The sequence below is a fragment of the Aulonocara stuartgranti genome (assembly GCF_965226115.1).
Source record: "Aulonocara stuartgranti genome assembly, chromosome: 22".
Lineage (NCBI taxonomy): Eukaryota > Metazoa > Chordata > Actinopteri > Cichliformes > Cichlidae > Aulonocara > Aulonocara stuartgranti.
In genome coordinates, this window is record NC_138957.1 from 24,854,603 (window position 1) to 24,867,171 (window position 12,569).

Here is a 12,569-nt window from a genome sequence, read left to right on the forward strand (position 1 = left end):
ACATACAAAGTACAGCTGGGAATGGTGTTCATTGTGTGCCTTATTCGCTTGGTTAAAACTTCTGACCTCCATCTATACCAACACAAGATAAGGCAGAATTGTCTTTCACTGATTTTTGCTGAGTTTGAGAGAACCAGCATGTTTAGATTCCTTGTGGATTTTACACACTTTATTTTGTTGCAAAGTCAACGATCATTAGGCGTGCTTTATTTTGAAGGCCAGAATTTTCAGCCATAAAAGGCAGTAGATTGTAAAAAATGAGAAACTTGCTCTTCAATTGTACTAAAATGTCTTAAATGCAGTGTTTTTATCAAACGTGGGAGCTGTTTCGTCTTAAAATGCACGCATAGATTTGTATTTGCGGCTGGTGAACATCCGAGAGCTGTTACTGATCGCTCTTCGTATAAATAAAACATACTCAGACATTTGAACAGTGCTTCATGAAAAGCTGTTTTATTATCCATTTAATAACACCTCCATGAAGACAATTTGTACAAGATACATCACATTCTAAAGTGCACAAATACTGTACAACAAAAATGACTTAAATATGCATGGGGGACGGGAGGGGGAAAAAATCACATCTGTCAAAAAAAGTTGCAAAAATAAAGGAATTAATTGGTACATGCTTTTATTTTTAAAAAACAACAATCACTATGCATGTTTCTGCTCAGGTATGTGGGAGGGGCTGGCCTGGGAAAAAAACCTTGTGCAGCTTGCTTGGGGGGAACACTAAGCTTTGGCACCTTTAGAGAAAAGAGAAAAAAGACATTAACAAGGAATGGAGATCACTCAATAAAAACGAAAGATTTATATTTAGTTTAAATAAATAGAGTCTTAGGGGCTTGTGTAGAATGCATAATAACCCATGCCTTTTGGGTTGTCCTTGTTGTACTCCTCCGTGGTCAAGTCCTCACACTTGATGGTTGGGGAGTTCTCTGTGCTTGAGCCCCCTGGGGACATCCTGCGCCTCTTGCACACCATGGAGTACACACCAGAATCAGCAGAGTCCACTGATTTCAGTGAGTGGGACGTTTCAATCCAGGTTGAGGTGGGTGGCGCGTTCTCCTCAGACAGCTTTTCCTTAGTTGCCCCCAGCTGGTCCTCCGGGAAGGCTGGGGGGCTTGGACGAGGGGACCAAGGAAGGCCTGTGGTCATTTTGCGCTGGTAAGAGCTTCTGGTTCCCCAGCCTGCAGCCATGGAAGCGAAGGCCGAGTCTGGGTAGTAGCTGAGAGCATGGGATGTCTGCAGGGACAGGGGCTTAATGCCGTAGGACAGCAGGCTACTTGTGGAATAGTCATTCTCGTATGACAGATCCAACTTGTTGGAGCCCGGCTGCTGAACTGGGGGAACAAACCAGCGCTGGGCAGAAGCAGCTGCACTGGCATCCTCACTCTGCGGGGAGAGAAGGCTGTTGGTTTGGGGAACGGCGCGTTCGCCAGGGTAGAATCGGTTCTGAGGCAGGTTGTTGACAAACTGGTCCTGAAAGAAAGGCTGCATGGCATAGCGGGCTCCGGGCACAATCTGGGTAGAGCGCGGCGAGTCTGTAGGAGATGGAGTCAGCCTGTCACTCTCTGGAGCTGTGTACATCCTGTTTAGCAAAGAAAGAAAACAAATACAAAAATGAATTGCAATAGGCTACTACTGGTTTTGAACAAACAAATAAGGGCACCACACAAAGAAAACCAAAAACCACATTGCTTTGAATGCAAAACACGTACGAGTCATAGTTGTCCCGGAAGCCTTTTGCAAATGGGTTGTGATCTATCTTTAGCTGAGTAATCTGAAATAAAGACGAAAGCTTGTATTAATAATATGCATCTTTGGGTAAACTATTACATTAAAGACTGAAAAACAATATTAAAGATTGCGTTTTTTTCAAACAAAATTTAGAATCAAATAATTTTAATTTGTTGTATCAAAAAGGGGAAAAAATAAAGAGACTAATCGTGTGCTTACATCTGTGTTCTGATAAGCTGTGACAGCTATAAACTGGTTTTCTGGGAAGGTGAAGGTCTGAGTTCTGGCCTCATTGCTCATGTCCTCCACTCCATCTTCTGTCACCTCCACAATGTGCAACCGCGGCTGATATTTATGAAGTGACTGCAAGACTATCATCTGAAAATGAGAAGTGGTTGATAAGTGCAACGCTATGCATGCTGATACGTACGACTGCAGCTGCAAGTCTTTATGATTCAGTGGAGAGGGGCACTGTTCACAAATATTAGTCAAAGACTGGAAATATTCTGGAAATGTATCCAAGCATTTGTAGCTGATGATAAAAATATATAAATAAATAAAGCAAGAGTATTTGAAACACTATTTCACAAAAAAAAAAAAGAAGAAAAAGAGAAATTCAGCCATATTTAAAAACTATATCTAACCTGTGTGTTGTTGTTGTTGGCTCCTTTATTGTTGGTCAGCTTCAACTTGCTAAAAGAGATTTCTTGCCTCATCCAGTGAGCACCAGTATTTGGGGATTCAGGATGAACATACACCTTGTTACCTAAAATTTAAAAAATGTAAAAATCAATAGACTTTTAGTAACACGACTAACTGAAAGAATATAAACACGGGTCTGTGCAAACTGCAAAAAATATTAAAAAGCACATGCAGCTTTTTAGTATTTGTTTCTTTTTTCAGAAGCAATAATTCTTCTGATCGTATTAGGCCTGTGTTACAGTAAAATCAAATAAATCCATAAAATATGACTAAAATGAAAACGTGCCTGTAACTGTAATTTAAAAATATTAAATAACCTACAAAAACTGACAGTAGTTCTGATGATGAGGATGATTTTATGAATCCTTCCCCATTTATTTGAACCAAAATGGACACTTGAAAAATGAATGCTTCCTTTATATTTTCTCACATCTCTACTCAACTTTTACATTTTAAAATGAAGGTGCTATTTTTTCATGTATTTAAAAGTTGTAACTGTTAAATATAGCACTTATTTAAAAGCCACATTTATCGAGTAATTTCACGCCTTACAGGCTCATGGCAAGGACGTGGCCATTTAAATAAAACTCCACCGAAGTTGATATGTTGCTGCGTTAAAACACTGGAAATTCCCTTTAAAAAATACGCTTCACAACAACGATCGATTTTTTTTCTTGTCAGTAAAAACTTACATATTTTTTTAACATAAGGGTTTGTTTGTTTGTTTGTTTGTTTGTTTGTTTGTTTTTTAAAAAACCTTAAAAAAAACACTTGCGACTAAATAGCATCTGTTGCATCGTTTCTAAAACGCTTTGTCATTTCTTTTTTAATTTTTTAAAGAAAATATTCACTAAAACAAAGTACAATTTTAATACTCGTAAAACTGTGTTAATTGCATTACTCACCTTGCATATTATTGTCTGCTTTTCCACAAGTGACCCACTTTCCGCCCTGAAAGCGCCAGTGATTCGGGTCAGCCAAAACAATTTCCACGAAGACATTGTAATGCGCTGTGAGGTTGAGTCCAGTGATGTTGAAACTGAGGAATGGAAACATCCGTCTGGGGGCAAAAAACAAATACAACAACGGGAAAAATTCGTTAGCTTTCAGTGCAAAAGACACAAAATTGCAAAGCAAAACTTTATTGATAAACGTCTGCACGGGTTGAATTGGCCAGAATTATTTAATCGTGCTTGCTGTTGTTTTTTTGCAGATTTAAATATACACATTTTTTTGTTAGTGTCATGATTGTCCTGATGCGTAATTGGGCATTAAAACTCCCCCCAAACTAAAACTGAAACCCCACCACCCCCGACATGTTGGGTCGGGGGTGGCAGAATAATTAAAATTTTGCGCCTGCATAAAATGTTACAAAAAATGAACAGCCATTCTTGTAAATAAAAGAAAATAAATTATAATAAAATACATTATGGAGCAGATGCAAGTAAATATGACTTTAATGTTTAATTTTCTGTATTGTTAAATCCGTACTTTTTAACCAAATGTTCTTACCTGCCCTGCTTGGTGATGATCATCTCGGTCTGGTGCCGGTGGAATTTCAACCACAGGGGTCTGTTGCACAGATAGACCTGCGCTCTGGCTCCGGCGGCAGACCCCGGCAGAGACATGGAGCCAATACCCGTCCCTGTCCCGGGATAGGAGGGATACAAACAGCCCGGACCCTGACTGAACTGATACCCTCCGCTGCTAAACTGGCTCCGACCGGTACACACGGAGGAAGAGGAGAAGCCTGTCGGCGGCAGGACGGATCCGTAATGTAGTGAAGCCGGGTACCTGGAGCTGCTTGACCCGGTGTACACTGACCCGGTCTGTCCTGCGTAAGGAAAGAGTGAACAGGGGCTTGCCATGTCTGAACTCGCCTGGGATGACGAGATGAAGTATCTGTCAGAGCCAAGTTCATCTATGTTGTACCGGCGACCGTTCGTCAAATCGTCCTCACCCAGCACCGGGGAGCCTTTTCTCCCATCGGGCCCGGCTTTAGTGAAAGTGTCCCCCTCTCCCTCGCCAAGCATCCCGTTTCCCACCCCGCTCAGATACTTCTTAGGAGCGTTGCTGGACTCTGATTCCGTCCGGTCTACGTCTTGATATTCAAGCTGCGACGATGGCCTGGGGCTGTTGTTAGCGCTGTCCGACGAGGACAGATTGTAAAAGGTCTTGGGTAAGTTGATATTAGCGCTGGGAAGGATGTTCTCTAACTGCATTGTTTTCAAATCTTGCAATAAATAAAGAATTTCAAGAGTCCAGGGTGAATCTCAGCCAAGGAGGTGCCACAGTCGCCCTGGTTGTCTCTGTCTCTGCAGCCTCCCTCCCTTACGAATGACGGGAGGTTGAACCCTCACCGCACCTACAGATTTTCAGATGAGATTATTGCCTGGGTAGGGGATGTTCAGCGCCTCTTATAAGACGATTTATAAGAGAGCTGAACCTCTCTGTTAGGGGAGGAGCTCTTGAGAAAGCATGAGGGGGCACCAGCCCTCTCCATAGCCAATAGCCGCACAACTCTAATTCAATTAGAAAGTGTGCGGTAGGAAGAATACGAGAGAAAGAAGAGAAAGTTTATTTTATTTATTTATTTGTCTTTTATCCCTTCGCGGCAGTAGATATGACTTATACGGAACAATGTCTTCGCGCAATTTCGTGCCGTTTCACTATAAAAACAATCATAAAAATCAGTGCACAAAAACATATTGTTTGCTGTACTAACAACGCTAAAGAGGAGAAGCGTAATTTCTGCACAAACACGAAACTGACAGCGTTTGGTCGCATTTCACAAGTTTTGCATCTCCAGTCACTGGCGGAAAATCGCTTCTGATCAGCCATCACCGATCAGCACAGAGACAAAATACGCATTCAGATATAAAGAGTCACGTTGCGGTCATTTGTAGTTATCTGTAAATACAAATCAACTGCCCGTGAAAACAACCCTAATGAGAAAAAAGAAATCGTATGTGCACCATATCAACTATAATTGGACTCCTGCGCCCCTTCAACCGGTGCCTCTTCAGTTGGTTTAAAAAAAAACTGTCAAAACCAAGTGAAAAACAAGAGAGAAAAAAACGTTTTTTAAACGTTTCGAGTATTATCAGTGAGCATTTACTGCAGATAAGCGCCTCCTTTTTATTAGATTATGCGAAAAATAATATTATGGTGCTATAGCTTTAGACACCTTCACAAATCTAAAATAAATAAACGCAAACACATTTTTAAAAAGCATCATTTAAAACCTTTACTATTTCTGTGCATGTTTTTTTTCATGAACTACAGCAGGTTTAAAATTGTAGTTCACTAGTTGCATAATTGCATGCATCAAACAACAAGAGGCCCATTTTATTTCATGCATTAAAGCAGTCTGCTAAATAGCAAATGAGAAAACAGGAAGGAAAAATAAGTCGGTTGCTTAATTTGATCTGCAATTAAAAAAAAATTAAATTGCTCCAATCAGGTTCTGTGGATTTAGAATATTTAAATACACATTCATAGTGACAGAGTGCAGGATTTATTAAAGCAACCCCAAAACAAAAACGTCTTTTTTTTTCTTACTTCTTGCATCTGTTGCTAGAGTTCAGCACAGTGTTTAAAATGGTGATAAATCTCTCCTAACTCCAATAACCTCCAGTTCCAGCAGGGAATGCCCAAATGGAGGACTAACACAAAACACTGCAAAAAAAGAAGAAAGAAAATCTGCATGCATGCTTGCAAAATACATAAGGAGACGGAACAGTAGAACCGCACTTGTTTGGTGACAAATAATAATAAACAAGTGAAAAACGAAACTTTTTTTCAAATATAAAGTGACTTAAAATTGTGAAAGTCTCTCACTCTCTCTCTCTCTCTCTCTCTCTCTCTCTCTCTCACACACACACACACACACACACACACACACACACACACACACACACACACACACTGAAACATATGAGTGTGAGACACGAAAATCTCCCGAAACCAGAAATAATGAAAGAAACGTGTCGCACAACAAACGCCGTACTGTATCCAGGCCTAATGATAAAGGGGGATCTGAGCAGTGTCACGGGGACAGCGCTCTCTAGTGACCGATCAAAACACTGGGCAACGGCTACACGACTCCTCATATTGAAGTAAAACAACGCAGATTGGTATGCAGGCCGCTAACTCTCGGATTTTCCACTTGTTTCTCACTTTACATCAGCTCGGTGTTTGCATCTGTCTCTCTGTTTGTGTGTGTGAGTGTGTGCGTGTGTTTCTGCTCGTGTGCCGGCAGTTTGTGCATGTGTGAGTCTTAAAGAAAGCTGGAGGGGGAGTATGGGGTGAGATGAATTTGGGGAAAATGGGGATACAAATCTGTGAAAAGCTGAGGGAGAATCTCGGCTGGAGGCAGATTGGCTCGTGTCATAAATGGGACAGTAAAGCTGGCTACTGGTCCATCAGGGGACCAGAGCTACATGCATACAGCGCACAATCTGTCAATCAAGATTGAGAGCCTTTCCCGGACTGAGACAGAAACAGCAAGAAAAAAAATTGACAACTGAGATCAAAAATTTCTCAACTGATGAATGATGCTGAAAGCGTTTTTATTATTTATTCTGACCTGTTTCCCAACAGAGAATCTCACTTATCAGCATAAGTAACTCCTGATTTTCACCTTCCTTTTTATTCTCTCTGCAACAAATAAAATACCTCTGGGAAACCTGTTTAAAAAAAAAAAGATGGCAGTGAATATTTGGGGGTTTTGAGAAACGTGTTTACTGTAAGTCGTTAATTTCATGTGAACAGAAATCAGTCGTGAATGTTCAGTTATGTGTTTTTTCCACAGAGCTGAACTGAAGCCAGTTGGATGCGGCTTGAGGATCATTTATCCAGAATGAAACACTTTTAAGTCTATGTCCTTGGTCTCTGTGTTTCCTGCTGCCCTGATGCACTGCTGCTGGAGGTTAATGCAATAGTTAGAGAGTTCTGGTTCAGAGGAAGCTGCATTTGTATTTGAAACATTGTCCAGCATTTTATAGCTGAGCTGTCAACACCTCATTGCTAAAGCCTTGCCATAGCATTTCTATAGTCAGCAATTTACTGATTACTGTTAAGGGTAAAACTGATTTAGTATGAAATTCTGTTTTCATGGCACCTGCACAAGCCCAGACTCTCGATCCTTTATAGTCTGTCATTAAAATACGTGAAATCTCCTTTGTATTAATTTCTTCACAGCCAGTCATTGCGCTTTACAGCTTTATTTCAGAGATGATTACAAGCCCGTTGAGAGAAAATCCTGGTAAAACAGCCACGATCTTATTGTTTTAATGGCCGTTTTCCTAAAGCATGTCGGTTTTTCCTACATGACCCCAAAGACGTGGTTGCCATTTGAAAACTAGAAAACAAAATAAACTTGATTTATAGGCCGCCTATAAATAAACTAATGCCAAATGAGGTGGATGTGTAGATCTTACTCATAAAGGAGCTCCCACTTGTGACCTGTCAGCATGTTTCTTGACTACCTATAAAAGTCCAAGTGTGTCTGAGATGACCCTCTTTGGCCTCAGGCCAGGGCCCGCGCGACAGGGGAAGGGAAGTCCTACCATATTGTTGTCAGAGTAGATCATCAACACAGCACATGAAAGGAATACATTCCAGGTTTTATGGGCTAAGGTGGCTGCTGAAGCCTTTGCTCAGGAGTGAATTCATGTACCCCATTGCAAGGATTAATAACGCAAGTCTCATTAGAGATCCTCGCTACCGAGACCCCTGGAGGGAGGGGTGCTGGGAAAAGAACCGACTGCAATGTGCACCATGCCAGTGCTGCGCTCCTCCGCAAATCATCATCCTCAAGAACATTTTTATTGGAAAGAATTTATTTCACAAGTTTATCAAAGATGTCCTCCAGTATATTTTCCAGCGTCCAGGGATTGCGAACATTTAATCAAAGCAGTAGTCTTTACGCAGGGACAGCTTATGTTACAGACACGCTGCTATCTTCAAAGATGCAAAGGTGACAGCTTCATGCATTTCCATTTGGCCGCATATTGCGCTCATCAATTACTTTGTCTCTTCCTTATTTTGCTGCCTTGGCCCTTTTTCTTCAACATTTAAACAGCCCTTCAGTTTGAGAAACATTTGTATGAAACAAGAGCTTTGCATTTTTGTATGCATACAAAAGAACCTCGGAGTCAATATGTAAAATATATTCATGTTTGATGCCATTCCGGCAGAACAAATGATTGTGAAATGGAAATTTTCTCCAGCTGTAACGAGTCAGAGTGATGACCCATGGGACTCCCGTCTTTGTATACAGCATGTTTGCATTCCTCAAAATGCATTAAAATAGACTGCATGGAACCATCGGATGCCACTTTGCGTCATCTCGACAGATCAGTCCCGATGTAAGCGCGTGCATGCATGCATATATGCGTGTGCCTGTTTTGTGTGTGACCGTCCTGCTGAAGGAGCGGTGGATTACTGCACAAATGTATCTAGGGAGATGTAGGCCCGATACTTTTGTGTTGTGCAGGTTTTCAGGGGGCAATGATAATCCACTGTGTTAAGACAAATCTTAGAGAAATAAGGTATACTGGTTACATTCAGGGAAATAGGATTGAAGCTGCTCTGCTACATATGATCCCCCAAGGTATGATAACATGATTTTTGGATTACTGCATCATAGGAAGTGTCGCCCAGGGCCTGTGGGGAATGCAGCAGGTACAATTATGGAGGCAGGGTGAGTTTAAAGTATTGGTGTGAATATATCTGACTTTTCCAATAAATCGTCTCTATCTTATTTGTAGCAACTGGCACAAAGACTCAAAGTTGTTGTTTTTTTTAGGACATATGCTTATATTTCTTTCATGTCTGGAGTATTTTTTAATGTCACTAAAGTAATTACCACCAACACTCAGTTTACTATGAATCACTGAAGTGAATTTGACACATCCACCCTTTTCACTTTCACTCACTGCGTCATCACGGGCAGAACATGCAGCCAGCAACACCAAAAGTGGACGGCAGTCCACTGGCCCTAGTCTCACCCTCAGCCCCATTTTAGCATCAACCTTTGTTGACCCACTTCTCGGAGCCCATCCTCCTGAAACACTAGAGGAATTGACATAAGGGACCCAAAGCAAATAGCAGGTGCTAAAAGTCTGACAGCGTAGACTGGATATATGCGTTCCCTAGAACGTGAGGTGTAAGGGAGGGTGGTGGAGTTGTATCGACTCTGCGTTAAGCTTCCAAGACAACACGCCCTCTCTGACAGACATGCTCTCCTGGCCGAGGCTGGGGTGCGCTGGGGTAGGGAGGGGAAGACTGTCCCACACTTGAGCTTCATCAACCAACCAGCGAACTGCCACCAAGACGGAGCCACTCCACCCTGCTCACCCCTTGGTTCTCTGTCCTTTCCCATAGCACTATTACTGCCAAACAAGCTGGGCTTTTATCACATTGCTAACCCTGACTCAGAAACTACATTTCAGGAGGACTCTGTATTTTTCTCTCATCTTGATTTTTTTTTTTTTTTTTTTTTTTTGGACAGGGAACACAAACAGATTTACACCACAGGAGTATTCTGCTGCTGTTCCTGCCTCAATGTGGTTAAATCAGTGAGTCAGAAGTGAGAAGAGTTTTAACACTTCTCTCTCCCGGTATGAAAGCTTCTAGAGCGACACAGAGGAAAGCCCTAACTGACTTACTGTCTACCAACCGGAGGCATATGCTAGTGGGGAGGGGAGGGGGGAGGGGGGGGGGGGTTATGGAGACATGAATAATGGTTTAAAGTTGACCCCCCAAGTGAAACAGGCATGTTGCCTTGGCATCTTCTATCTTCTCTTGGGGTTAGGGGCTACATTCACAGTGCTCGAAGCCCCTCAGATCCCCCTGTGTGTCAATAAAAAACCAAAAACAAATCCAAAAACATTATTCTATCCCTCTTTAAAGCATATTTTTATGAATGTAAGTCAGTATGATGATTTCTTTTTATTGATCTGTCTGCAAAAACTAACTGATAAATTGCCAAATTATTCAGCGAAAAGCCTCCTATCTCTGCTCTGGAGAAAAGCATCCAGCAGCCATTAGATGTAATTACGGACCACAGAATGGTTTTGTATTAAAACATTTGCAGCAATTTGGCAGCTGTATAATTTAGATGTACTGGATCATGCCATGCACATACATGAAAACACACAAGCGTGCATGCTCACACAATCATATACACTCGCCGGCGTGTAGGCGCACACGCTCATATATGCACACACAGAGGGACCTCAGTGCAGCGGACACCTTCAATATTGAACCCAGACCCAGGCCCGGTCTCTGTATTTACATGTAAATGGTCTACAACAATCTGCGGCCCTGTTCGTCTGCTCTGTCCCTACAGCCGTCTGGGCCTAGGGAAGAGAGCTGCTAGTCAGATGGGGGGACCACATCAGATGGGCTCCCGTGGTTATGGAGCCAAACGCTCCAAAGAGAGAGGGAAAAGGCTGCCTGCCTGGCAGCCACTGAAACAGCAGGGACTCCCACATAGCATGGAAGTGGTCCATGGTCTGGTCTCCTTCTCTTACTGGAAAACAGGGGAGTGACATGAAGTACGAAAGCAAAAAACCCCAAAACAAAACAAAAAAAGCCCGTCCTGTTCTTGAACTAAAGACCTGGGTAGGTGTCTTTTACATTTGAGAAAGGTACTGTAGTTTCTGGGGGATAAAACTCCCAAAACGTAGCTGGGACAGTGAATACAGGTATTCTAGAAAAGGACTCAGAACCTGGTCTCTTTCTTGTGGGTAGAGGTGTCATATTTGACAAGTGTATAAGTGGATGTGGAGGGGTGGGTGTCAATGATAAGAAATTACGAACAGCAGTGTGCATGAATATCCAAGTCACATGGTGGTGGGAAGGAGCCTGCCTGTATTTGTTCCTTATGATCGTCTGTCGAGTGTTTGCGTGTCCTTCTGTGCTGGCGGGTCAGATATGGTGGAGGTCTAGACACATGGACCAAACATTCTGTCTGACGGGGAGCGCTTGTTTCGAGGTTCATCTGACTGTTGTAGACCTTGATAGAACAGACCAGCCGAGACAGGCTGGACCCAAACCCAGTGTTAATGGTCCAGACTTTGTTTGAAAAATCTGGTGTCTGCTGAGCGAATGGAGCCCCAAGTAAATGCAGACTTTTAGCTCTTTTTTCTTTTATCTGTGTTCAATGAATTAGCAGTAAAGTGAATGGAGAAACCCTTATCTTGCAACAGTTAAAAAAAAAAAAAGAAAAGGAAGCAGTGTTTCTGACTTAGTTTGCAAATATTTAGTACCTACTCTGAGAAGGCATGCACCTACTTTCATGCCAACCCGATGTGAAATGGACTCGGTGGACTGGCGTTTTGCCGTGATACTGGGTTGTTCATGCAACAGAAAACACGGTGACAGTGGTCGACAGAAACGAATCCCATTTAATTTCACTGTCTTTGAGCATTTGATAAAGTAGTACTGTGCTTTAAGAAATAAAAAAAATGTGACATTTCTTGAGATTGTGTCACAGTGGTGGAACGGACTCAGGCGCAGACTGAGAAAGCACGGTTCAACAATACTTTATTAATCACACTGGTGCGATATGTACACGTGAAGGGGGGGAAACACCAGGGTTCCGGGGATCAATAGGCTGGGGAAACACACTTCTTCGCACTTGCTCCGCTCCTTGTCCAAACAATCTCCACACAAGCAGCCCACTCACACTCACGGGGTCCAGGGGTCACAAAAGGGCTGATCCAGGTAAACTTATTAACACAGACGAGGGTAAGTCGGAGGAAAGCACAGGAACAACAGAATCGCAATGAAGCCAGGCAATACTAACAAGAGTTACTCAATATTCCAGCGACAAGTCGCTCGGAGCCCCTGCCTTAAGAAGAGCTGCAAATCAGCTGCAGGTGCGTAGGCCAAGGGCGGGAGCCCAATCAGAGCTCCGCCCAGGCAGACAGGTAGGAGAGAGAGAGAGAGCAAGGCGAGGGGAGCAGAGAGAGAGTAAAACAACAAACACTTGTGGCCACACTGGGCTGGCCAGGGAGGCACAGGGATCATGACAGATTGCTTGCTGAAACCTACCCAGCTGTATATACAATGGAGAGTGGGTCTACTAAATGTTAATTAGTTAGCTTTAGAAGTGC

The 12,569-nt window shown here is 42.6% G+C and overlaps 1 protein-coding gene across 4 annotated transcripts in view; it reads right to left on the reverse strand.

Moving 5' to 3' along the window:
* Positions 1-437: 437 nt before the first annotated feature.
* Positions 438-12,569, reverse strand: part of eomesa (eomesodermin homolog a) — a 32,405-nt gene continuing 20,273 nt past the window's right edge. For 2 of the 4 annotated variants that reach the window (XM_082521002.1, XM_082521003.1), the window contains exons 2-7: positions 3,955-4,276; positions 3,348-3,502; positions 2,385-2,506; positions 1,960-2,118; positions 1,722-1,783; positions 438-1,591 (exon numbers count right to left, since the gene is read on the reverse strand). In XM_082521002.1, coding sequence (XP_082377128.1) covers positions 838-1,591; positions 1,722-1,783; positions 1,960-2,118; positions 2,385-2,506; positions 3,348-3,502; positions 3,955-4,070 — 1,368 coding nt within the window. In that variant the 5' untranslated portion in view covers positions 4,071-4,276 and the 3' untranslated portion in view covers positions 438-837. Of the gene's footprint in view, positions 1,592-1,721; positions 1,784-1,959; positions 2,119-2,384; positions 2,507-3,347; positions 3,503-3,954; positions 4,978-12,569 lie in introns of those variants that run through there. The other 2 variants (XM_082521001.1, XM_082521000.1) reach the window with 2 other exon arrangements.